The sequence below is a fragment of the Emydura macquarii genome, unplaced genomic scaffold (assembly GCF_026122565.2).
Source record: "Emydura macquarii macquarii isolate MOO-44397 ecotype Brisbane River unplaced genomic scaffold, CSIRO-AGI_Emac_v2 contig_839, whole genome shotgun sequence".
Lineage (NCBI taxonomy): Eukaryota > Metazoa > Chordata > Testudines > Chelidae > Emydura > Emydura macquarii.
This window is the reverse complement of record NW_027130976.1, coordinates 1663464-1690916: the sequence shown is the minus strand read 5'-3', so window position 1 is coordinate 1690916 and position 27453 is coordinate 1663464. Positions and strand designations below refer to the sequence as shown.

At 43.3% G+C, this 27453-nt stretch overlaps 1 protein-coding gene across 1 annotated transcript in view; it reads right to left on the bottom strand.

Annotated features, from left to right (window-relative positions):
* PHLPP2 (PH domain and leucine rich repeat protein phosphatase 2) overlaps window positions 1–27453 on the bottom strand; it is a 106934-nt gene that overhangs the window by 58584 nt on the left and 20897 nt on the right. Inside the window, 5 exon segments of the mRNA XM_067543414.1 lie at window positions 2051–2197; window positions 5229–5383; window positions 8854–8979; window positions 9607–9797; window positions 18400–18533. Of these exon segments, the coding sequence (XP_067399515.1) occupies window positions 2051–2197; window positions 5229–5383; window positions 8854–8979; window positions 9607–9797; window positions 18400–18533 (753 nt within the window).

Below are 27453 nucleotides of genomic sequence, written 5' to 3'. Positions count from 1 at the left end.
GCGTCATGCATCTTTCCAGACCACCCCACATAGATATCTGTAAAACGATCCCTGTGATCTACAAGGGCTTGCAGGACCATTGCGGTTTATGTACTCGGTAGAGAGGTGGGCAGGAGCTAAGATAGGGATGTGTGCGCTGTCCATAGCCCCCCCACAGTTTGGGAACCCCATCGCGGAAAACCCGTCCACTATGTCCTGCACGTTTCCCAAAGTCACTAGCCTTCATAGCAGAAGTCTATTAATGGCCTTGCACACTTGAATCACAGCAGCTCCAACTGTAGATTTACCGACTCCGAAGTGATTCCCAATCGAGCGGTAACAGTCAGGGGTTGCCAGCTTCCACAGAGTGATGGCCACTCACTTCTCCACCGTCAGAGCTTGTCTCAAGCGAGCATTCATGCACTTCAGGGACGGGGCCAGCTCTGAGCAAAGTTCAAGGAAAGTGGCCTTTTGCATACAAAAGTTTTGCAGCCCCTGGTCATCATCCCACAGCTGCATAACGATGCGGTCCCACCACTCTGTGCTTGTTTCCTGGGACCAGAACCGGCACTCCAGAGACTGCAAATGATGCGTTATGGCCTGCAGCAATCGGGAATTGTTCTGCTCGATGACTTGTAGCAGGGCAGCCTCGGTGGCATAGTTGTTGCCCGTGTCTTGGATTCTCAGTCTTCTTTGAGAATATTCCATGATAAGCTGAGATGTATTTGTGATGCTCACAACTATAGTGCAGAGTTGAGTTGGCTTCATGTCTCCGCAGCAATGGCAAGCACGCGGCATAAGCCAACAGTGTGAAAATTGGTTTCCTGTTTGTTTGGGGGAAGAACGGAAGGGGAAGGAGTGTTGCATCATGGAATGATGAATCTCGTCCCAACAGCCACCGCAGCTAGTTGCATTGTGGGATAGCTACCCACAGTGCACTGCTTTGACTGCCGACACAATTGTGGCAAGTGTGGACACACGAGCCTGGTGCAAGGAGCGTGGTGTGGACACGATCCAGCAAGTTCTAAAAATTGGTGGGTGAAAGTCGACTTTAAGTAAGTTGACTTCACTCTGCAGTGTAGACATACCCCTAGTGGAGGAGAAGATCCTTTGAGGGTTATGGAGGAAAGAAGGTTCCTATTTGACTAAGTTACAACCCTATGAAAACTGTATCCTACATAGGCCTTTTCCTCACTGAGCTTGTATGTGGGTAAGGAAGACCGCTCTGCACATACGTGTGTGTGTATGGCCAAGTTAGCTGTAAAGAATTTAATGAATATGAGCAATGATTCTCTCCAGGAGCCATTTGTACTTCATGAGCTCTGCATATCCTTTGTCCAGGTGAAGTAATGGAAGTCTGGCACATACCTTTTCAGAAACAAAATAACAGATTTTCTAGAAACTAAACGTAACTAACTGGATAACTCTGCAGCATTTAAGATGCCATTCTCATGAATGTAAATGCGCTGCCTGTTTACTTCCTAGGTGCAGGATAAGAGAGTGTCTTCTTTACCTTCTACTTATACTTCCCAAAGTTCACTGTCTGTATTCAGAGACTGTATTACCTGTAACTTGTTTTTCCTGTGTGGTCCTTCCCTGTTGACTTCACATCCTTTTGATAACTTTGTATGTAAATGGGCATCCATTTACAATGCTTAATTTACCCTTGTCTGACAGAGAACTATAGAAAACTTTTCTCTTCTGGTGGTGATTCATACCATATATTTTCAATGTATATACACAAAACTCCTTACAGTTTTTGTACATACATTTCACAACGATATTAATAAACAGTGTGATCCTGGCTTTCATGTAAGCCCTCACATGACATTTTTTCCTGCACCAGAATATACGTCCCAAAATTGGGACATGCCTGTAACCTCCTGGCTAGCGGGATCCTTGGGTCATGCTGCCAAAGCCACTCTTAGGTTCTCAGTAAGGGCCACAGAACAAGAGGACTTATCTCACCAGTGATGCCTTTACTCAGTCTGCACTCAAACCAAGACAGAGGGCAAGTCTACAACCACAGATAAGAGGCATTTAAAGGACAAGACAAAAATCACACACTCACTTTAATAGGTTGCCAATCTGGCTTGGCAGGTGATGAAGTCCATTACAGGAAATGTTGAGTTCAGTCAGAGTGGAGATCTCACAAAGTAACACAGGAAATTTCCCCAGCCTATTATGGGACAGGTTTAGGCCCTTCAGCTGGGAGAACCTAAATGACAAGCGTACAAATTATTCATAAAGCACAGTGCTTAGTGACAAATATATATACAAGGGCAAGCTCAAGATTTCTCTGAAATAGTCCAAGTTCTTTCTTAAACATTGTATCTCCTCTTCTCAAATCAGCTACAGCATGGCATTTCCTGCACCAACAGGCTTTAATGTTAATGCTGCTGATAGATGCCAATCCCTGAAGGGTCCTGCTCTGCTGGCTGGCCAGATCAGATGGCTGTGGATTCCTCAGTACTATGGCTTTACAGTCAGCTCCCAAAAAAGGAGATTAGTAACGTCGTCTGAATTTTAGAATGCTTTTTAGCCTCTGTGGGGGCTGAAGCCAGCCCATGCATTCTTATGGATGCTACTGGATTGGAACTGGAGGCTTTAACTGCTTGTAGTTGTGACCTGTAGCAGCAAGTCCTGCAGCCTGTTCTAATGCTCCTTTCTAGCACATGAGGTGAAGGTGCTGCATACGGAGCAGTGCGATAGATAATGGCCTGCTCCCAAGCAGGCTAGACATCGAACGTAGGCATCTGAAGCAGGGAACACAGTAGAACAAGAGTTTCTCCTTCTAAATTCTGCCCTCTTCCTTTGTGGTTCCACCATGAGATTTGCAAATCCATGCCAAGGAACAGAATACAATAAATTAACTTATTCAACATCAAAATAAATGAATGTATTAAAATAATAAGGCTAAGACTAAACTTTAAATTAAACTAAGAAACTATCAAAGGCTGTGTGTTTTGATTGACCAATCCACGTCAGATTGAAACAGCCAGGTTCCCTGTCTGTTTGCAAGTGTGGCTGGAAGGAACTCACATAGCTGGTGTGCGCTGCCCCCTTTTTACAGTTCTGTCTTCAGAACATTCAGTAACAGTGAGGGGAGAACAAGAGGGGGTACGAGAGCACTTAATAGGCACTGCTACAAGACTGTTCCACCATCCAAGATGCACTGCCCATGCAGCCCATAAGTGGCAATCTGCACAGATCACTCAAAGAACACTACATATATGCACTTCTAGTGTAGATAAGGCTGTTGTAGTTTTAACATGTGTTAACTGGTCAAGGTAAACCTGACACGTTAGCTGTCTAGGCTCCCCCCAGGGTTTTTTCCACAGATTGGCTCTATCTGCTAACACATGCTAAAATACACCTTTTTCCACTTGTGAAGACAAGGCTGGAGAGGCTGGCAGAGAAGGGCTCTAAAAATGGAAAGCTAATACCGTACTGTAACTAAGCAGAAGAGGTACCTACCCAGTTTGGCTCTTGGTGAGGAGAAGAATAGATGCACATACAAACTGTTTCTTTTGTTGTATTTGGATCTTCTTACTCTTTTTTCACTAAATCTTGATTTTTAATTAAACTCTTTGGGAATGTCACAGACCACCTCAGAGCGTTAAAACGTTCCACCTCTAACAAGATACTCCACTGCTCGCCATTCTCAGTCTCAGGGATACAGACTAAGGACTCCTCTTCTGTAAGGTGTGTCACTCCTTTCTCAAGGCTGTGGTCTAACACATGTGGATATCTAGTGACCATGCATGAGAAATAAGTTTAAAAGGCAAAAACTGGCACTGCCCACTAAACTGCATCCTGGGCTCTATAGTACTAGCCTAGACATTTATGCCAGCTTGGCTGCTGGCTAGTGAGATGCAGGTCTCCTTAAACTCCTTTCTTTTGGGGAGTTTCAGCTTCAATGGACAATGACCTCTGCCAGGGAGAGAGTTAAGAAGCCCAGGTTTTGACATACCGGGTCTAGAAAGCAGACTTAGTTGCATAGCCAATAGCAATAAATCTAAGGATCATACACACTGCTGCCCTGAGGGACCAGGAAAACAGCATCTTGAAAACAGCCCAGGAAGTCTCTTTATTCTAATGTCATGTTGTCTAGTTCCTGTCTCGCTTTTCAAATACTGCCATAGACCTGAAAGGACCATTACAGTTTTTCCAGCAAGAGAACTTACTATTATCACTGCTACTAAGCAGGTAGGAAATCAAGACAAGCTCAGAAATAGAACTTGGAAAACAGACTAGACTCTAGCCCCAGATGAAATTGCACAGTAAAGGCATCAGCTTTCATCTAAACTGACAGTCATCTGAATATTTCATTGTTCTGTAGGAGGAGGTAGACAAAACACCATGGAAATGGACATCTAAAAATACATGGAGAAATCAAAGGAGCATTTCTGCAGATTCTCAAGGCAGTTCTGCCACAGAACACAGCTATTTGATTACATTGCTGCAGAACTCCAGCTGGCTTTCAATATTCACAAAGTGACTGCCTGAACCCCTTGTTAGCAAGTAAAAGAATGCAGAGACCTGCAGGAAGAAAGACTGCTCTGCTTCATCCCTTACAATGGATTCTGATTTATTTTGGGATTCTTTTTGAAGATTCTCTTATTTTTAGGTCTATTTGGGTCCTTACACTCTCCTATTTATTAGAGCTCGTTGTACCTAGCGTACAACCCATCATGCATCTCCCACTACCCAGTAAATGGCTTATTACAAGTTCTCAGTATAAAGCTGAAGTCTCATGAACACTGCCAAGTCTGAATGTGCGACAGCATTATAGGCAAATTAAAACAGGCTTCTTTTATACTTGCATTCCTTAGTACAAGCTTTTACTTTTGACTGTAGTACCATGTTCTCTCTCAGCATTTGTTCTTATGTCTAACAGTGCTGCCAGACCGTTTAGCAAATGGCATTATAATCACCACCATATCTTCTCTATATAATAACATATCACCACACAAGCCTCAGCACAATCCTCCTTAATATGAAAGGAACATATGGAAGGACAGCTAGTACATACTGTAAATTGCTGGCAGTTGGACAGTGAATAGAGACAAAAATTAGATTTCCCAGTCCCCATCACCTTAAGGAAGGCAGAATCCCTTCAAAGACCAATCTCTTACCAGTATGCCCACTTCCCACAAAGACCATGGACCCTCAATACACTCCCTCCTCCTGACCCGATTGTATAATCCAGAACTCCAAAATGTAATAGAAAATAGTTCTCTGCAGACCTGCAGAGAGAGTCAAGACCCCCAGATCCATCCAGTCGCATAAAGTTGTGTCGCAGGTTGAGGTAGATAATGTCTTGACTGTAGAAGAGATGCTCAGGTACCTCTTCAAGGCTATAACATGATAGATCAACTGTGCTGAGTTGCTGAGACACCACCTGAAAAAAAGACAAGGGCAAAAGAGCTACAGCTACAATGAATTTTCTTTCCAGTTTAATTCAATGATAGTTTATTGACAGAACAAGCTAGACAAGTGCTAACAAAGCACAAGAAAATATCACCTCTCAGGTATCTGCCAGAGGCAGATTCTGCATACCTAGGACAGGTTTACAAACTGGGTTTGGGATTTGACCATGGAGAAGGGCACAGGAAAGGCACAACTCTGACTTGCATACATTTTTTTATTCAGAATACCAGCCAACCCAAATTGCAGGGGAAATCCAGGGTGAGAAAAATATCTAACATATCTTAGGGGTTTATACCGCTGCCTATCAACATAATATCTGAACACCTTCCATATCAGAGTGGTAACAGTGGAGTACTTTCTAGGTTCCAGGGAATCTCTTCTCCCTTGTAGGTTGTAGTAACTCTTCTTGGGATACGGGTTTCTTTTGGTTTTTCTTCAGTTTGCTTGTTTTTGGAGTGTTGTGAATGCCATTCTTGTTATGCTGGAAAGGTACTATCAAAGGTCGTTTTGCAATATTTTCTCAAGGTGCTCAGACTCTGTAAACATCCAATCTCCTTTGGAAGTTAATTTCATAGCATTATGCCTTTGACTCAGAGAACTTTGTCCCCGGCACTCATGTGCTTCATGATCTGCACAGTCCCACAGGAGCAGAACTCTCTCAGCAGTTCAAAGATTGATATTTGGTCTCTTATGTAGCTGGGTGTAACAAGGCACTGGTCCTGGGATGCATGTGCAACTGTTCCAAGACTGGATTGCTTTTCAGGTGAGGGGTCTGAAGGAATAGGAAGGTCATGTGACTATGTAAAAAGGCATGCTGAAAGATATAAGAGCAGCCTATTTTCTTTTAGGAAGACTACAGCGAAATCAGGATAGAGACAATTTTCCATAGTTCCCAGGCAGAGGGAAAGGAACCTGCAGGGAGCAGAAGCCTGCTAGGGAGGTGATGTCAGACTAGATGATCACAATGCTCCCTTCTAGCCTTAGATTCTATGACTATGAAAAAAACACTCAGCTGAGAGATTTGTGGGAAGAAAACCTCAGATGCAAGAGGATTATAAAGGACTGGGAAGCTCTTGAAAGAGGGCAAAGCCCTGGTAAAGGATTGGAAGGACTACTAAGCACTAGGAAAGTCTCAAAGGAACTGATGAGCCGGGGGGGAGGTGGTCGGGAGACTCTGGCTTTGAGCTAACTGTTATTTTGTGAATAAACCAGACCCCAGAAGGGGAGAGTAATTCAAAAGCACCAGATAAGGTGGTTGGCTTGACTGAGGGGAGAGGGAGAAAGGAGCTAAACTGAGGCAGCAGATGGGCCCAATGCTGGCAAGTCTCTACTACACTGGGGAATGATCCATGAACTGCTTTGACAACTGCAACCTCTGCCTTAAACTGACAGTAAAAGAGGCAGACAGCTGCACATTGTACCAGCTGGAGCTTCTGAATTATTTTCACAATTATTACGGCAGGTAGGAACAAAGTCTTTAGTAGTGAAAACATGTATACATTGGCCTATATAGTGGAAGCCGTTCACTTTATACAAGAAGCCATTGCTAGCATTCAGAACAATCAGTGTAAAGCAGAGAACAACAAATGCAAGTCAAACACACAGAAGATCTGGCATAGAGAAATTGGATTCTTTATACAGCCAAAGCAAACATAAGACCTTCTCTCTCAACCTGTATTTCACACCAGAAGCTGTTACTATCTATAGCCTGAGTTAGCACAGTTATCAATCACCAGTAAACATGCTATGTAGTACACAGGAATCATCATAGTGGATCAGACCAGAGCTCCATGTAACCCAGAATCCTATCTTTAACAGTGGACAATACAATAACCTGTCCACAGAGAAACACCGCCTGTCAGTTAAAGACTGGCTCATGCACTGAAGTTTGATGGTTTATATCCCATTTTTTAATCCTACCTAAAGTAACTGTGTGTGTCCTTACTACCTGTATAAGCATTTAGTCTTTGTTGAATCCTGGTAAGCTCTTGGCTTTTGGTTAAATAAAAATGTATTTCCTTAGATTAGTTTTAAATTGATTGCTTTTCAGTGTCATTGAATGTCACCTGGTTCTTGTAATCGGAGAAATTATCAACAGGAACACCCCATTACAGCAGACTTTCTAGGCCTCTAATCATTTTCATCCTTTTCTCTGGCTATTTCTGCTTTATCACTAGTTTCTTCACTGACATCTAGGATTGGGTTTGAGCTTCACAGTGGGATCCCTTGCTCCAAAGTCCTCTTGCCCAGACAACAGTAAGGTCAACTCTAGGGCCTTCCGAGTCTCAGGACTAACCCCACTAGGGTATGGCATCAGTGAAACATAAAAACGGAAAAGCAGGAGAGGCTTCCTTGGTAGGGGCCAAGGAAGAATACGATGACAAAGCCAGTCTAAGGAGGTGGTGACAAGGATAGAGACATTGGAACCTGACTCACTACCAAAGCCTGGAACAAAAGGAACAGGTGATGCTGTAACAGCAATGTCATGGACTAAGACCTGATAATGGCAAACCCAAGATGGAGAAAACAGTGGATGCCAACATGCCCAGTAAAGAGCCCAGTGCTGAAGATCCTGATGCAGAGATCTCCAATGTCAGAAGTACCGAAGCCAAAAGGCCCAACACAAAACACAAGTCTGATATAGCCAATACCAAATGAGTCTGTGCCAATGCACCTGAAGTATCTGATGCCCAAAAACCCAACAATGAAGAGGGTCTCAGACACCCACGTTGACCACAGCACTGAGTTGTGAGATTCATGCTCATTTTTTCTGCTTCTTCCTCACTTGCAAAGAGAGAAAATGATGCCAGAAATGGAATCCCTTCAGGATTTAATAGGCCTGCCACATAAACTGGATGCTGAAGTTGAACTGAAGCTCAGTGCTGAAGCCATCCCCTTCTGACTCCGCTCTGATGTGGAATAAGCATGTAGAACTGAAGAGAATCCACCTCCTCTGCTAGTGTTTGGATTCTGTGCTAATTCAAATCCATCAGAGAAGTTCTCTGGGAGTCTAGCACATTGTTCAGGTGGAACAGCCAGTGCAGTAGAAAGGGCTTATAGACTGCTGTTGCTGGGAAGAAAGAGGAGTCAGCGTCTGGGATTAGTTTTGAAGACTGCAATAAACGTCAGATGCTTGGTTAACATGAATAGTGCTATCAGTGTGGGATGGCGCAGAACTACAACGCATAGCTGCTGTATAGGCTGCAGCTCATAGAATGCTGAAATGAAGCATCCAGCAGATCAGAGAGACATGCAGTGTCTGAGTAGCCTCCACCCCACAGATATCATAGTTCAAGGGAAGCCCTCATGTGATCTCAATACCCTCTAAGAATATGAGTTACAAGCTGTGTCTCGGGAGTAAGCCTGTTCCAAAATTCTGCAAACTTTCTCTCCTCTTGCCCTTCATCAGAGCACTAGCTCCTATAGCTTATTGGGCCTCACCGTGGATGCCTGCCGGTGCCATCTCTGGTACTCTGCCAGCGTTCGAAAGCAAACATGGTAGGTTTTAGCTTGTGCACCAACAGAACTGAAAGCAAGTGAACGCTGCCGACGCTTCACTTCTTCCACCTGAAATGGGAGAAAGAAGAACAAAGTAGCCCAGGCTAAATGTCACCAATTCCATTGAATCTGAAATTCAGCTGTTGGGGATGTTACACAAAACCAACACAAGACACTTGGTAAAGTACAGTTACTAAGTTAGTCCCCTCTGGCTGATATGCAGCAAAAGCTCCCTTTCAGAACCTCTCTGTTAGAGCAGACCAGTGGTGCTGGAACAATTTTTATAATGGGGATGTGGAAGGTAGAAATCATGTGTTTGGGTTACTACTACTTCAAGCCAGGGGTTAGGCAGCACCTCCAGCATCCCTAGTTCCAGCACCTACGGAACAGACACAACAAGTAATTATTTCTGGGCCATGATGAATTGCTGGACAGAACCAATACATGTAAAAGTACCATGTAATTTATGACTGAAGCACAGAACCTGCATTCCTTTCACAGTTTTATTAAACTAAAGTTTGCCTAGTAAATACGCAGAGATGAGTCAGGAAGACATATTCAAACATCTTAACAGAGAAACTCACTAAAAAGGCCTCGACTGACTTCTTGTGGGTAACAAACGATGGTGGCTCCTTCATTTCCATATTATTATCTACAGAAAACTAACGAAGAACTAGTTAGGTCCAAGAGCCTCACCTTCCCTCCAACAAGAGGTAGAATGTGCATCTTTCCTGTATGGCAATCCTTCACTGAGGATACGATGAGACAGGTGCCACAGAGAACCACCAAGCGTTCTGCCCACTTGTGCAACTGCGTCTTCCCTTTGCGCACATTATAAACCCCAGACAGAAGGATTCGGTCAAGTTGTTCCACTTGACATGGCTTTTCTGAAAAGAAAATGGCACATTACCATCTACTTTTCACTGATTCTTCATTTCCAGCTTAGGGAGATAACCAGCACCATAAAACCACATGCAATCTCAGCTATTAAAACAGACAAATACAGGTAAATCAAGGCAGAGTAAATATTGGTACACTGAGAACAGAGTCTGGTTTGCAGGATAAACAGCCCTCAAATCAATGCAGTAATATTTACAAATATTTTGTAGAGAGATGAATGATTATATGTTGTTATGCTGGAAGGTGTCAATGGCTGTAATCAAGCACGTCATATCTACAGGCAATCACAGACATCATTAAAGCTGATGGGCGTGCTAGCCATCTTCCATTCAGGCTAAATGGAAGAAGCAGTTAAGCTCCTTTATGGAGCTCCTTGAGCTGACACCACTTCCCAAGGCACCGGGCCACATGGAAAGGTTTGAGCCAGATCTCAAGGCAAATGAGGGGTTTCCTTGAGAACTGATTGCAAAGGCAAGAGGCATTGATTGGTTGCAGCAGTGTTTGCATGAATAGAAGAGACAGGAAGCAACCAGAAAACCAGAGAAACAGTTATGAGCATGGCTCTGAGAGGGAACAGAGACAGAGCTCGTTGGGGCACAAGACTGGCTGGAAAGGCAGGCTTGGAAATTTTGAGCAAGGTAACTGTTCTGCTACTTTTTGTTCTTGTGGTCCACATGGAAACAGGACTTTATACATTCTTTGCAAATGAACAGGATTGCATCAAAGAAATACCGGACTTGTATCATTAATTTCTGCTCCTAAAGGAAACAACTTGGCAAGGACCCAAATACGGCTAACTACTCAGGCCAAGAAGTGACAATATATTTTGAGATAAATTATGGTATTTTAAAAAAAAAAGCATATGTCCTCTTCCTTGATATTTCAATGTTTAACTTAGAATGCAAGCTCTTTGGGACAGAGACCTGGTGCTGTATGCAAAGTACCATGCACATCAAAAGCATAACAGAAATACTTAAGAGTTTAATATTAGTCAAACAATTTTTCCTTTGAGAAAGAGCTGAAAGATGCAAAGAAGTTACAGTTTTCCCATTAAACAACAACTTAAAAATGTATTTTGGTTTTCTAAGACATATGAAAGGCTATTTTATTGTATCAAAAGACAAACCTAAAGGATTAAAATTAACCAAACATGTTTTCTAAAAAATTCTGCCACAAGATCTCTCTCCTGTTCTTTTTGGTATTTGGGTTTCTTGCCTTTGTTGGGAGTTTTTAAAATGCTTTGGGTGTTTTGGGGGCTTTTTTGGGCTACAATCCCATTTGCAGGGCCATTTTTCATCTTCAGTAGCCTGAAAATTATTCAGTCCTTGATTTGTGTGTGGCATAGTGTTTCATCTATAGGTACTGGAAAACAGAACATATTTCTCTTGACATCAGTGAATTACTCAATGCTTTTTTTGCCTCGACTATTGCACTGGGCAGCACAGAATGGGAAGGAGGTGAGCAGCCCTCAGTGGTGAAAGAACAGGTTCAGGTCTATTTAGAAAAGCTGGACATGCACAAGTTCATGGGGCTGGATGCAATGTATCCGAGGGTGCTGAGGGAGTTGGCAGATGTGACTGCAGAGCCATTGGCCATTATCTTTGAAAACTCATGGGGCCTGGGGGAGGTCCTGGATGATTGGAAAAAGGCAAATATAGTACCCATCTTTGAAAAAGGAGGAACTAAGGAACTACAAACCAGTCAGCCTCACCTCAGTCCCTGGAAAAATCATGGAGCAGGTCTTCCAAGAACCCATTTTGAGGTACTCAGAAGAGAGGAAGGTGATCCGGAACAGTCAGCATGGATTCACCAAGGGCAAGTCATGCCTGATCAATCTGATTGCCTTCTATAATGAGATCACGGTCTCTGTGGATGTGGGGAAAGCAGTGGATGTGATATATCTTGATTTTAGCAAAGCTTTTGATACGGTCTCACACAGTATTCTTGCCAGCAAGTTAGAGAAGTATGAGTTGGATGAATGGACTATAAGGTGGATAGAAAGTGGGCAAGATCACCAGGCTCAACGGGTTGTGATAAACAGCTCGATGTCTAATTGGCAGCTGGTAATAAGCAGCGTGCCCCAGGGTGCTAGTATATAGAATATAGATATTCAGGCCTGCCTGTAAAGGCCCATGTTTTGTAAGTATATCCTTATAATTTAGCAGGTTATAGGGGTATAAAACAAAGAATCAAAATCACAGGCCTTCTCTCACTGTGACAGTCTGAGGCCTTGTACTTTGGCTCAGATGCAGGAGTGGCGGCCATAAGCTGGGAAATGTGTAGTCACATACACACATTCCAGCATAACATCTAATATCAGGCAGTTAAAACGGTGATCCAGTCTAACACCTCCAGAGAAAGAAAAGATCCTAGAACGTTTAAAGGAAACTTGGTTTGATAGCATTCTGTCTGGCAAAAGAATTACTTATCAACAGTTGTGGCTGTAAAATCTACACTCATTGTTTTGTCTTTATGGTACCCAATTTTCTATTATCTATTTGAATGATTTCTGTCTGGTTCTTTGATAGTTATGCAACAGACAAAAACAAAGTGTGATCAGTTAAGGTGGTGGGATATGACTGGTTAAAGAATTATGTTACAAATGTTAGGCTTGGTTAAAGAAACATCTTGTAATATTGTTAAAGAAATGATTGGTTAATATACATTATAAAAACTGAGGTAAAACAGGAAGTGAGGAGGAAGATTTATTGGTGTAAAGGACTGGAGGGTCCTAATGGATGCTTGCTTGAAAAGATCCCAAATAAACCTGGACTCTGGACTTCTGCTTCTGTCAGCAAACTAAGAACTGAAAGGACTTGGGAGGTTCTAACACAGGCGTCGGTCCTGGGGCTGGTTTTGTTCAACATCTTCATTAATGATCTGGAGGATGGAGTGGATTGCACCCTCAGCAAGTTTGCAGATGACACTAAGATGGGGGGAGTGATAGACAAGCTGGAGGATAGAGAAAGTGACCTAGACAAGTTGGAGGATTGGGCCAAAAGAAATCTGATGAGGTTCAACAAGGACAAGTGCAGAGTCCTGTACTTAGGATGAAAGAATCCCATGCACAGCTACAAACTGGGGACCGACTGGCAAGGCAGCAGTTCTGCACAGAAGGACCTGGGGGTTAGAATGGACAAGAAGCTGGGTATGAGTCAACAGTGTGCCCTTGTTGCAATGAAGGCTAATAGCATATTGAGCTACATTAATAGGAGCATTGTCAGCAGATTGAGAGAAGTGATCATTCCCCTCTATTTGGCAGTAGTGAGGCCACATTTGGAGTAGTGTGTCCAGTTTTGGGCCCACCACTACAAAAAGGATGTGGACAAATTAGAAAGAGTCCAGCGGAGGGCAACTAAAATTATCAGGTGACTGGAGCACGTGACTTATGAGGAGAGGCTGAGGGAACTGGGCTTGGATTTTGTGGCTCTTCTCTGAACCCTCTCCAACTGATCAACGTCCAGCAGTGGTCACACCATACAAAAGTAAAATAACCTCTGTATTCCAACTCGAGATTCCCCTCTTCATACATCATTGCATTAGTTTCTTTGGCCACAGTATGACATTTGGAGCTCACAGTCAGCTGATTATTTATCATGACCTCCAAATCTTTTTCAGAGTCACTGTTGCCCGGGATAGAGTCTCCCATGCGACTCTAGCCCCATGAATTACATTCTTGGTTTCTATATTTACCCGTATTAAAATGCACATCATTTGCTTGCTCCCAGTTTACCAAACAATCCAGATTGCTCTAAATCAGTGCGCTGTCCTTGTTTTATTTACCATTCCCCACAAATTGTGCATCATCTGCAAACTTTATCAGTGATGAGATGATTTTTCTGATTAAATTCTTCATCCCACCTGATTTGGCTCACATTAATTTTCAGCTTTGTGGAATTGGCACTATTAAAGCATCAAGTGGATTCATCAGGCACTTAATTAGACCTCTTATGCGTATACCATGATCCAGTTTGGATCAACTGTTGCCTATGATATATATTACTGGTCTGGACTTGATTCTGCTTGCACACTATAAATGTGATCAAGTCATAATCACTTGTATCTAAGAGACCATTAATTTTTAGTTCTATGATCTAAAATTCTGCATAGGACCCTCTTCTCTGCCACCAGGAGCAGCAGCAAAGATCCCTCTCTGCTGCTTGCCCCAGAGAGGGAGGAACAGTGGCAGAGGACACCCCAATACTTACACCCTGGCTGCTGGAGTGTCTACTTAGGAGAAGATGGGCTGAGCTCAGTGCACTCTTCTCCAGCCTCACACAGAGCACTGTGCTGATGTGGCACTGGTGGGGAGACACCCCCCCAAGCATCAGGTTTCAGAGTGTTCCACTGTGCCTGAAGAATGCAGTTGTTATCCATGGTCTTCACCCATACTTTTCCTGCTGGATGTCTCTGCAGCATTTGGTACTACTCATCACCAAATCCTCCTGTCCTACCTCCAAAAGACTGCAGGAATGAATAGTAATTCCCTGATATGGCTCAGGATCTCTCTCTCAGACAAACTATAGGGTTCTTATGAGCAATGGTTCCTCCACTCCATATTCACACCTGTGGAGTCCCACAAAGTTCAATCCTCTTGGGAAGGTTGGCAAGACAACACAGACCAAAGTGTCAGCAGCACACAATCACCACCAAGCTCTACATCTTCTTCAGGCCAAATGTAAACCGCATTCTCTTAATGACTAAAATGAAATCAGCTTCTAGATGGCTAAAGCTGAAACCAGGAAAGACTTCCCTCTTCCTACCAGCATCACAAGAACTTGACTCCTCTCCAATTGAGGGCATCTGCCCTCACATCATCAACTTTGTCCCCAGCCCTGAGATTCTTTTGTCTTAGTGCTACTGGATGCACAGGTAGTTGTAGCAGCAAAAACAAAAAACCCCACTTCCATCTGCAACTGAGCAGAGGGTTGCCTATTAGGATGGGTGCAGATACATCACCAAGAAGAGCCAGGGATTCATGACATCCAGACTTGATTACTTCATTTCTAAATATGAATTGCAACTACACAATCTGAACACAATGCTCGCTAGTACTACACAGCAGCACATCTGGTTATCAACACACATTGCTATCGCCACCACCCTGGATTTCTGTTCTCAGCACTGGCTCCTCTCAAAGGATTAACCTTCATCTTGCTGGTGAATAACCAGGTAAGGTTTTATGAAAAAGTTTTTAAAGAAGACAAAAAATGGCTACACCCAACAATGAACAAACACTCCCCAATACAAGGAGTTGACTGCTACCTGAATAAGAATCAGGAAAGTTGACAGCTTAAAGCTCTCTGCTGCAGTCAGGCTCCTAACTTCTCCTTGTTGCTTCTAGTAATGCCCATGACTTACTCTTCAGCACAGCCTCTTTTGTAGATTATGAATAATGCCCGAACCAAAGATTTCAAAATCTTATTCTTTCAGACAACGCTGATCCCCCTACAGTGAAATTACTTGTGATGAATTCCCTGGTGGTTTGTATCATAATATTTTGATATAAAAAAATAAAATCTTCAACTTCACCAAATCATGCTGCAAGGCCACCCAAATGTCAAATGAGGTTCTAGCGCTGTGTTACCTAGCCACTTCAGATATATGTAAGCCCTATCACTGCTCATAGACTCAAATTCTGGTTTCTTTGGGACTCAAAACAACAGCAAAGAAAGAAAACAGATGAGAAATTCAGAAAAATGACTCTTTTCATTGTGATTTGGGGAACTAATCTGTGAGCCAACCAGACTTACATATGGATCAGGCCACAGAACCTAGAAACGGCACCCCAGTGAATCTGGAGAGGCTAAGCTGTTCAGATGCAGATGTTTGGTTCTGGGGAGGATCTAAATCCTGAAGAGTAGTTTCCATCTTAGGTGCAATCAAAATCTTGAGAGATTTTGGGCCAAGACTATAGACATCTTGTAAGAGCAGCCTGACAGGTTTCAGCAGCAGATAAGATCCTCACAACACCTACTTAGCCTATTTTGCTAATCAAGATACAAGGGCAAACATGGCAGGGGATACTAGTAAAGGGCAACATCTTTCCAGAGCTTCTCAACCAAACGGTTGTAATATTTTTATTTTTACATTGGCAAAATGTATTTTTCCATTACTTCTTTCACAGAAGTGGTTGAACTACTGCTGAAACTTTTAAAAAACAATCAGCCTGAGGAAGATGCCTTTTATGAGAAATTTAAGTCAGAATGGTTAAAGTTTGGAAAAGTTATAAGCAACTGAAAACAGTCTTATAATGGGAAATGTTGGCCAATTTTAATTATCAGCAGCACTATCAACTCTGCCTATAAGCACCACAGTTTGCACTGGTGCATCTGTACCAGCAGGAGATCCCCCAATGGCTACAATCAAGGCAAATCCCCAGGATAGAAAATGCCTCTTCTTTCTCATGCTGTGTCTATCCCACTTGTCTAAGAGAGTCATTGTTATCTATTCCACCATGATCTCAGTGCCCAGCATGGTGACTCAGCAAGATGCTATCTTTCTACTGGCAGGTGAGCTGCTGTCACAGCACAGAAGATTTCCTGACAAATACTTACAAGTTCTATCCTTGCCTATCTAGTCTAGGAAGTACCCTGATTTCCATCATCCTGCTGGCTAGTTTAGAGGCAGCCCCCACCTCATGCTCTCTGGAACCATTCTACAGGCCTGTCTAGTAAGGCTCCCAGGTCCCTGTGACTATGCCATTAATCATGGGAGCCTTCACTGTCAGCAAATTCATCATACTAGCATCTCTGTACCCACCTTACCAGCCAGCATAGAAGGCTCTCTACCAGCAGCTTCCCCCATTCGTGTTCTTACATCCCCTATAGCCTGACGGTGGGACTTGTTACCAACTGGAAAGGAGCTGTCCCTAATACTTGAAGGAAATAGGAGGGGGGTAAGGGAAACAAGTCACAAGGGAAGAAGGGGGAAAGAGGAAATCAATAAAATCACTGCAAGCCTAATGTGCCCTCCGGGAGGCGTTGCCCCACATGAATGAAATGACTCCACCAAAACTGTTCTCCGCAATGTTTCCTCTGACTTTTCTTGACTCAAATCCAGGGCCTGTAACTCAATCCTCATCCTCTGACCTCTCTTCTGGTTGACACTCTCCACCACACACTCTTGAAACCTTGCCATCTTGATTTTTGTGACTGTTCTCTCACGATTCTCTTAACTCTTAGATCACTCCTGCAGTGTCTTTTAATTGATCTTCTGCCACTCTTCATATGGTCCCACAAAGCTCTATCCTCAGTCCCCTCATCTTTTTCCTTTATGCTCTCTTCTTGGGCTATTTTACCCATCCACACAGTTTCAACTACCATCTTTTGCCAAAGACTCTGTGCTACCTCTCCATTCCTGACTGTTTGCCTCCATTCTTTGCCACATCTCTGCCTATGTCATCTCCTTCTGAATGTTAAACTGCCAACTGATGTTTAACATACCCAAAACCAAATTCCTGATCTTTCCTCTCCACTCTGTCACTAATGATATCTTTCTCAGTCACTTTCTCTGACTCTTCCCTCTTTCACTCCACAAATCCAGACTGTGTCTAAATCTTATTACTACTTCCTAGATTACATTAAGATCCACCTTCTTTCTATCCAGACAGCATAAACCCATAGGGCAGGCCCTCTCCATCTCCTATCTTAAACATTGTTCCTTCCTGTGGTATTGGTAAGGGAGAGGGTCTCAGGCCCAAACGGTTACGTTAATTACCATGTTTTCCTTTTTAAATATAAATGGGTTGTGTGTGATCCACTGTACAGTGTCTATGATGAAACATTTTAAACTTTTACTGAAACACATAAAAAGGAGAAGCTGTTAATGCGTGAGAAAATTAAGTAACCCTTTAATTTGTAACTATTTTCCTCATTCTCTTCTTCTTCTGCATCTACCATTCCCAACTGCTTCACCTCCAGACTTCCTATTCCACCAATGAACACAGTTTCTTCTGCCTATTTGGCAGCTTCTTACTACTGTGTCTTCTTCCTCGCTAACTCTTCCCCAACTGATCCATAAGGCCACTATATCCATTCCTCTAAAGCTCTCAAGACTCATCTCTATGATTTACTTATATCAACTGACTAATGAAGACTTGGGGATCAGACGAAGTTAACTGCCATTTCACACCTTTTGAAATTATGAACAAGTATTTTATCGCATCCCTCTTTTCCCTTGACTCATAGGTTTTTTTCATTGTAAGCTCTGCAGGGCAGGAATTGCACCTTCCTACGTTGAACATCTTGTGCAGTGGGCCTTTGTGCCACCAGGGTAACAAACATTTACAAATAAAAACAGAAGTCAACATATCACTCCCTAAGGGGTTTCTTTCATCCCACAACCATGTAACAAATGCTCTCTTGAGAGAATAACAAAATATCTGGTTTGTAAAATGTTTCTCTTAGTAACCTTGGCAGCTTATTTCTAAAAGCAGTACTCCGTGAGACATGTTAGGTGTCAGATCTGATCTGTTATATACCCAATAACCAGTAACTTATGTTAGCTAATTTCCGTGAGGATACCACACATTCTTACAGTTAGAACTGCTAGTTACAGAATGACATACAAGCACATGCAATTTCTTACCATTGTAAAAGCGAATCATGCAGCTGAGATCACGGTTTGCTGCCTCTTCCTGTATTCTCTCAAGATCCTCAAAGCCAAGCCCAGCCAAGTACTCGTACACAATCTGAAGGGGTTTCTCTGTGGGCTCCAGCTTCCTAGTGACGCAATCCACATGAAAAAATTAGTTTAGTAAAGTATGTAAAAAAAAAAAAAAAGAACATTTATGATGATGGTAACAATGCAAAAGGAGCAACAACTTATTTGGTCATTCTGCTTCTCTGAAGATATCATCTGGCAAGGACTTATTCCTGGGACTTGTGATCACTAGTGAGAGATAAATTAACACTTCAAGTACTAATGATTTTTTATCACTAATGGCGGCCGGGAGGAAAGGGGAGCCGCCTGAGACATCCTGCACCATCCAGGAGTCTTTCAGACAGTTTCTGGCTGAGCAGAAAGCAGAAACTCCAAGAAAGAGAGAGCAGCCTGTCACAAACCAAAAAGGATTTAAAAATAATGCTTCAAAAAGATCATGTATAAAAATGAAATAAACCCCATTTCAAGAAAGTTCCCTTCCAAATACAGCTAGGAGAAGAGCACAAGAGAGAATCCTGTGAAAAGGTTTCTTCAGAGAACTGGAAGGACAAGGTAAGTCATTCCCCCTTCTCCAATGATCCCCATCCATCAGAATTTTCACACCTAGAGATCAGGCAGCTTGAGGGATTTTCCCAAAGAAAAAGTGTCCCATAACTGCAACAGGAACTATGCTAGTGCTAGCTAGCATAAAAGTAAAAGTGTAACTGTTTAAATGGTAACCAGCTGTTTAACCAGCTGTTTAAACAGTTGATTACTGTTAAACTGGGGGTGTGGGGGGAAGCAGCAGCTGGGCTCAGCTCCCCACCAGCAAAAACAACATGAGTTCTGTAGCACTTTAAAGACTAACAAATGTAATCAGTTGGTAGAAGTGACGTTTGTGACGTTGTTTTTGCTGCATACAGACTAACACGGCTACCCCTCTGGAACTCTTCCCCCAGCAAAAGCAGCTGGGCAGCTCTCCCTGGTGGGGAGGCTTGGAGCCCAGCGTGGGTAGTCAAAGCTGGGCTCGGCTCCCCTGGAGGGGGAGGCAAGGAGCACAGCAAATCCATCTACCCTCCGTCCCCTGCCCCACCTCCAGCTCCACGCCCCACCAGCAAGAGCTGTCTTGCTACTTCTACCCTACCCCAGCATTTAACCCTTTAAAATGTTCCATTTTTAGAATATTTAAATGGATTTTTAACTAAACTAATTTTTACATCCCTAGTGCTAACAATTTGAACAAAAGGGGGTAGGGGGAGGCAAAGTGTCTTTCCAAAACAACAAGCTTCATGGATTTTAAGGCCAGAAGGGTCCATTATGATCAGGTAGTCTCAACTCCTGCATAACACAGGCCAAAGACATTCACATGGTAATTTCTGCTACAAGCCCATAACTTCTGGTTAAGCAAGAGCAACGCTTTCAGAAAAAGGCCAATCATGACTGAAAGACTTCAAGTGATGAAGACTCCATCACATCCCTAGATAAGCTGTTGTAATGATTAATCATCTTCACTGATAAAAATTCTCATTTCTAATCTGAATTTGTCTAGCTTCAACTTCCAACCTTTGGACCTTGCTATGCCTTTGTCTGCTGCCATCTACTATCAGAAATCTCCTTATGCACATATTTAAAGACCATGATTTCGTTGCCTCAATCTTCTTTCTTCAAACAAACAGACTGAGCTTCTTAAACCCATTTTACAGTGAGAGACTAATCAGACCTCAAATCATTCTAGTAACCTTTCCAATTTCTCAACATCCTTGTTGAAGTGGGCACACCAAGCTATGTTTTCTACTATGACCCTATGATCCTTTTCTGAATTACTCCTTTCCAAATTCCACAGTTCTCCATCATATAAGATTGACCTACACTCTTGGTTCCTAAATGTACAACATTGTATTTAGGTATATTGCTATTTAACTAAGCCCCATTTACCAAGCAATCCAGAGAGTTCTGTATGACTGACCTGTCCTTATTTACTATTCCACCAACTTTTGGTGTCATCTCAAATTTTACCAGCAATGATTTTATATTTACTTTTATATCATTGTTAAAGATATTGAATAGAACTGGGCCAAAATCATTAGATCCCTGTGGGACCCTGCTAAGATATCCCCCACTGTAAATGGGGCTGTCACCCCAATTACTTTTCAAGATTGATCATTTAGCCAGTTTTTGATCCATTTAATGTATTACATTTTGTATAGTAGTAATTATTTATTCATAATGTTAAATATTACAATGCCTTACCAAAGCCTGCTGTGTTGATAAAGAAATGTGTTAAACTTTTAATCTCATCAAAAAAACATGATCAAGTTTGACAAGACCTATTTTCCATAAAATCATGACTGGCATTAATTGTAGTACCATCATTTAACATATGTCAGAATATAAAGTATTTCATTATTGCTGTAAACTGTGAATATGTCGTTCAGCTTCATCCCAAATACAGAACAGAAACATTTAACACCTCTTTTCTGCAACATTAACAATTTTATTGTCCCTGTCTACTAATAGATACCATTGCTATCATTTCTTACGTTCCTGATACACTGTACAACAATCCTATTGGCCATTTATTTTTCATTAATATATTTCACTTATATTTAGGTGTCTGTATTTCATGATTTAATATACTGTCACTGCTATCAGCTTCCCTCTATCTCCATATGTTAGATTTTCATTTTTGTTCAAGTTTTTTTTTATTACTGCTTTGACTTCACTTCTTTACCAGGAGTACTTTTTTTACACTGATGAAGTCTGCTTTTATGATTGCAGAATTGTGGGGGTTTGGGGCACCTAGAGAAGTTACACAATTCCCAAGTATCATTCACACGTATATTTAATTTTCCTCCCAATCAATTTTGCTCATAATTGTTTCCAGCTTTAGGAAATTAACTTTTGAAGCGACAGGTTTGAGTGTGTACATATATACAACTGGCCAGACTATATTCTGTTACATATAATAAATTTAACTAAGTTTAACCCTTCAGTAGTGTGCAAAACGATCCAAACAAATAAAATGTCAAATCTCAACTCAAATAAGGGACATCCGTAACTCAACAAAACTCTAGGTACAGGTGAATGTGGCTTCTCCTTAAAAAACTGATTCTTCAGAGAGTAAAGAGGAATTCCTCCCTGGATACTGAATCCAAGTAACACGTTTCGTAACATGGAAGGAGGACAACGTGGCTGCCCTGTATATATCTGAGATGGAAAGATTAAACAAGACAGGTCATGGGGGCAGCCTTACCTTGAATCAAATGAGTCCTGACACGCCCTTCTAGTTTCAAGCCAGCCAGGACATATCTAGAATCTATCTAGGTTCTTATATTGCCACCCATCAACTTGGTATCTGAGCACCTATATGAAAGAGAGAGAGAGTTTGGAAATGGACTGCTTGGAACAGCACTGCTCAGCAAACTGGCATTAGACTGGGTGGACTTTCTAAGGGGTTTAGTCTACTCCAAGTAGAACCTTGTGAACCTTTTAACATCAAGCAAATGGAGAAGGCATCATCAAGATGTGCATGCAAACATCAGGAAAATGTTCATACATGTAAGAAGCTTTAGTTCAGAATTTCTTCTATGATCTGCCACTCAAAAGGCCAATCATGAAGACAGCTCACAGGTGTCTGTGATCATGTTCTCATTCCCTGCCAGGTTTGTGGCAGATAGGAATGTCTGTCCAGAAAAAATCCCACTCTCACAGCTACAGGGGTTCAAAGTGTTTTAAACCAGAACCACCTTTTGGAATAGCAGGTCACTGAAGGTCCTTAGTGTATACAGGACAACCCTCAGGTCAGAATATATGCATCTGCTATTTCTCAAAAAACAAAATTCCCAGAGCATGCAGTTCCTCTGCATCAACTCCCCAGCCGAGGCCGGGTATATCTGTAGTCAACACAATTTTTCAGACACAAAAAAAACATGATATATTGGGGAAAAGTCAACAGAGCTTTTGTAAAGGGAAATCAGGCCTCACCAATCTATTACAATTATTTGGGGAGGGTAAACATGCATGTGGACAAGGATGCTTCAGTTGATAGTGTACATGGGAATTTTCAAAAGCCTCTGACAAGATTCCTCACCAAAGGCTCTTAAGCAAACTAAGCAGTCATGGGATAAGAGAAAGGTCCTCTCATGGATCAGTAACTGGTTAAAAGATAGGAAACAAATAGGAGGAATGAATTATCAGTTTTCACAATGGACAGAAGTAAATAGCAGGGTGCTCCAAGCATATGTACCGGAACCTATGCTAGTCAACATATTCATAAATTATTTGGAAAAAGGGGTGAACAGTGAGGTGGCAAAATTTGTAGATGATACAAAAATACTCAAGATAGTTAAGCCCAAAACTGACTGTGAAGAGTTACAAAGGGATCTCACTAAACTGGGTGATTGGATGACATAATGGCAGGTGAAATTCAATGTTGATAAATACAAGGTAATGTATATTGGAAAAAAATAATACCAACTATACATACAAAATGATGGGGTATAAATTAGCTGTTACCACTCAAGAAATCTTGACGGTATAATGGATAGTTCTCTGAAAACATCTGCTCAATGTGCAGCAGCAGTCAAAAAAGCTAACGTTAGGAACCCTCAAGAAAGGGATAGATAATAAGACAGAAAATATCATAATGCCACTACATAATCTATGGTACGCCCACACTTTTAATACTGTGTGCAGTCCTGGTTGCCTTACCTCAAAAAAAGATATATTAGAATTGGAAAAAGTACAGATAAGGGCAACAAAAATGATCAGGGGTATGGAACAGCTTCCGTATAAGGAGAGATTAGAAGGACTAGGACTGCTCAGTGTAGAAAAGAGATGACTAATGGGAGATATGACAGAGTTTATAAAATCACAAATAGTATGGAGAAAATGAATAAGGAAGTGTTATTTATCTCTTCACATAACACAAGAAAAGACTATTACTAACCTTTCCATAACTGTTGTTCTTCAAGATGTGTTGCTCGGGTCCATTCCCATGTAGGTGTGTGTGTGCAGCGTACACCACCGCCGGAAGCCTTCTCCTAGTGGTATGTGCTGAGTCGACTCTGGTGTGCCCTGGAGCGACGCCTTCATGGCACAATATACAGGCAACTGCCATCCCACTGTCCCCTCAGTTCTTTCTTGCAAGCTACTCCGACAGACGGGTAACTGGGCAGGATTCGTAATGGACGTGAGCAACACATCTCAAAGAACAACGGTTATGGAAAGGTTAGCAACCGTCTTTCTTCTTTGAGTGCTTGTGCATGTCCATTCCCATATAAATGATTCCCAAGCCACAAATCAGGTGGTGGTGGCGGAGTTCCGTGCTGATGCGGACTGTAGGACTACTTGACCCAAAGCAGCGTCATTTCTTGCTTGTTGTGTGATGGCATAGCAAGTAGTGAACGTATGAATGGACAATCAGGTTGCCACCTTGCCGATGTCCAGGACTGGGACCTGTAGCACAAATGCTGCCGAAGCAGCCTGTGACCCTGTGGAACGAGCTGTCAGGTGAGGAGGCAGGACTTTTGTCAGATCATAGCACATGCGTATGCATGATGTGATCCATGAGGAGATCCTCAGACACCGGATTCCTCTTCATTCTTTCTGCAATAGCCACGAAGAACTGAGTGGTCTTTCAAAACTGCCTGGTCCTTTCTATATATAAAGCTAAAGCCCACCTGACATCCAATGAGTGAAGCCTTTGTTCCTCCCTGTTAGCAGGAGGCTTTGGGCAAAAGACCGGGAAAAATGTCCTGGTTGCTGTGAAAACGTAAGACCATCTTTGGCAGGAAGGCCAGGTGCGGATGGAGTCTCACCTGGTCCTTAAAGAAGACTATATAAGGTGGCGGTGAGGACCCTGATTTCCGAGACTCTTCTCACCGAGATGATAGCAACTAAGATGACTACTTTCCATGAAACATGCAGCAAGGAGCACGTTGCCATAGGCGCAAATGGAGACCCCGTAAGCCTTGACAGAAACAGGCTGAGGTTCCAGGGTAGCAGAGGCTGAAGTACCCAGAAGTACAATCGCTCCAGGCCTTTCAGAAACCAGGAGCAAAGTGGCTTAGTGAAAACTGATCTGCCCAAGACTGGCAGATGCAAGGCTGAAATTGCAGCCAGGTGAACTCATATGGACGATATCAAAAGGCCTTCATTCTTTAAATAGTGTAAATAGTCCAGAATAAGTGGTGGGGTGCCTCACCCTCGAGCCCTTTTTATGATGCCCACAATGAAAACCTCTTGCATTTAGCCACGTATGCCAATCTGGTTGATGGATTTCTGCTAGTCATAAGGACCATCTGGACCAGGGCTGAGCAGTTTCACTCCACCTCACTCAACCATGGCGCTTCTAAGCGGTCAGATGCAGGGAGTCAAGATTCAGGTGAATTAGGCGGCCGTGTTCCTGTGAGATCAGGTCCGGGAGCAATGGCAGGGTAATGGGTTTGTCCTCTGACAGGTGCAGAAGAGTTGAGAACCAATGCTGCTGGGGCCACACTGGGGCTATAAGGATCATTCTTGCTTTGTCCCTCCTGACTGAGAAACACCCTGTGTATCAGAGCCGTTGGAGGGAATGCATACATCAGACCTCCTCCCCAGGGGCAGAGAAAGGCATCCCTGAGGGATCCCGGGCTGTGCCCCACGTCTGAGCAGAATTGAGGGCACTTCCTGTTGGCCCTGGTGGTGAATAAGTCTACTTGGGGAAACTCCAACCTCTGGAAAATGACTCTGAGAATGTCCAGACAGATGGACCATTCGTGATGGTTGGCAAATAACATGCTCAAGTAGTCTGCTAGTTTGTTCTCTGAGCCTAGTAGATAGAAAAAGTCTCCAGGTAAATGGACTGGGCTATGCCACAGTCCGACAGGTGCACTGCCTCCTGACAGAGAGAGAATGAACAGGCTCCCTCTTGTCTGTTTATGTAGAACATAGCCATGGTGTTGTCTCGGAGTATGGATATGCATCTGCCCTGTAGATGGGGTTGAAACGCCTAAGCAGATCGCTCTTAGCTCCCTGACATTGATATGAAGAGTCAGCTCATCTGGCACCCAAATCTTGTGTCCTAAGAGTTCCCAAACGGGCTCCCCAGCCCATATCTGAGGTATTGGAGACTAATGACATTGACAGAACTGGTTTCGAAAACGGGACACCCTCGCACACTGTGTCCTGGTCGAGCCACCAATGCAGGGCAAGAGTCACAGCGAGAGTCACTGTGACCACCTTCCTCAAGGGGTGACAGCCTGGCGTGTATACAGATGCCAACCATGTCTGGAGGAGTCTAGGTTTGAGATAGGCATGCTGCACCAAATAGGTACAGGATGCCGTCTGGCCTAGTAATTTCAGGCAATTCTGCACTGTGGTGACAGGAAAGGCTCTTAGACCCTTTCTGAGGGCTATGATGCCTCTGAAACGACTCTCTGGAAGATAGGCGCTTGTCTGGGTTGAGTCGAGGACAGCCCCTATAAACTCTATCCTCTGCACTGGGAAGAAAATTGACTTCTGTTGGCTTATCAGAAGTCCCAGGTTTGAGAAAGTGGACTGAGCGAGTCTTATGTGCCTTTCCACCAGCTCCCTGTAGTGACCCTTGATCAGCCAATTGTCCAGGTATGGATAGACCTGTACCCCTGCTTTCCTTAAGGAGGCCGCCAGCACTGCCAATAGGCTGAAGGGTAGTACCGTGAACTGTAAATGGAAGAAACTTCCTGTGGCTCCAAAGAACCGCTACATGGAAATATGCGTTCTTTAGGTCAAGGGCAGCATACTAGTTCCCTGGATCTAAAGAAGGGATGATAGAGGAGAGGGAGACCATGCGGAACTTTAGTTTCTTCATGAACTTGTTGAGGTTTCGCAGGTCTAATATAGGTCTGAGGTCCCTGTTGGATTCAGGATCAAGAAGCAGCAGGAATAGAATCCTGTGCCCCTTAGGTCCTATGGAACTTCTTCCACTTCCTACCCTTAATAGGGATTGTACCTCTCTCGTGAGAAGGATCCTTGAAGGAGGATGGGGAGATGAGATGAGAGAGTGGGGAGGAGATAAGCTGTAGGGTGTATCCCACTTCCACCGTGCAAAGCACCCTACAGTCAGATGTAATGCTGACCCGTGCCTGGTAAAAATGGGAGAGAGTATTTTCAAATGTCAGGTTCAGATCCAGGATCCAAACTGGTGCATTGTCCTCGACAGCACCATCAAAAATTCTGTCTCGAAGTCTGCCAAGAGGGTGCAACTGTGAGAGCTGACGAGGAGTGGTGCATGTGCCTCCTAAGGCTCCTGTTGCGTTGTCTCCAAAGGTCCTGTCTCTATTGTGGAAGATGGCCCAGAGGTTCAGGCTTAAAATGTCTCTGCCACAGGGCCGGCGTGTGGAGACTTATCAACTTCAAAGCGGCTCAAGAGTATTTCAAGCTGTGCAGACAAGCGTCTGTTTGGTCGGAGAAGAGGGAACCCCCTTCAAATGGTAGATCTTGCATCATCATCTGTACCTTATAGGGGAGGCCTGAAGATTGGAGTCAGGAGCTACGCTTCATTACCACTGCCATGGCCAAGACACGGGCTGCTGCATCTGCACCATCCAGGGAGGCTTGGAGAGACCCTTTAGCTATGGCTCTGCCCTCCTCCACTAAGGCTTCGAACTCTGCCCTTGACTCTGATTGGAGGAGTTCCTTTAATTTGGACATAGCCAACCAGGAGTTGAAGTCATATAGTCTGAGAAGGATCTGGTGATTAGATATCAGCTGGAGGCCCCGCCATCAAGTAGACCTTTCTCCCTAGGAAGTCCAGTTCTTGGCATCTTCAGGCTTGGGAGATGGGCCCTGCTGCCTCTGCCTCTCCCACTCAATGGCTTTGGCTACCACCAAGGAGCCCAAGGGTGGGTGTGTATATAGGCGCTCGTACCCCTTAGGGGGAACAAAGTACTTTCTCTCAACCCATTTGATTGTGGATTGGAGGGATGCAGGGTCTGCCACAATGCCTTTATTGGCTTTGAGATTGCCTCATTGAGTGGT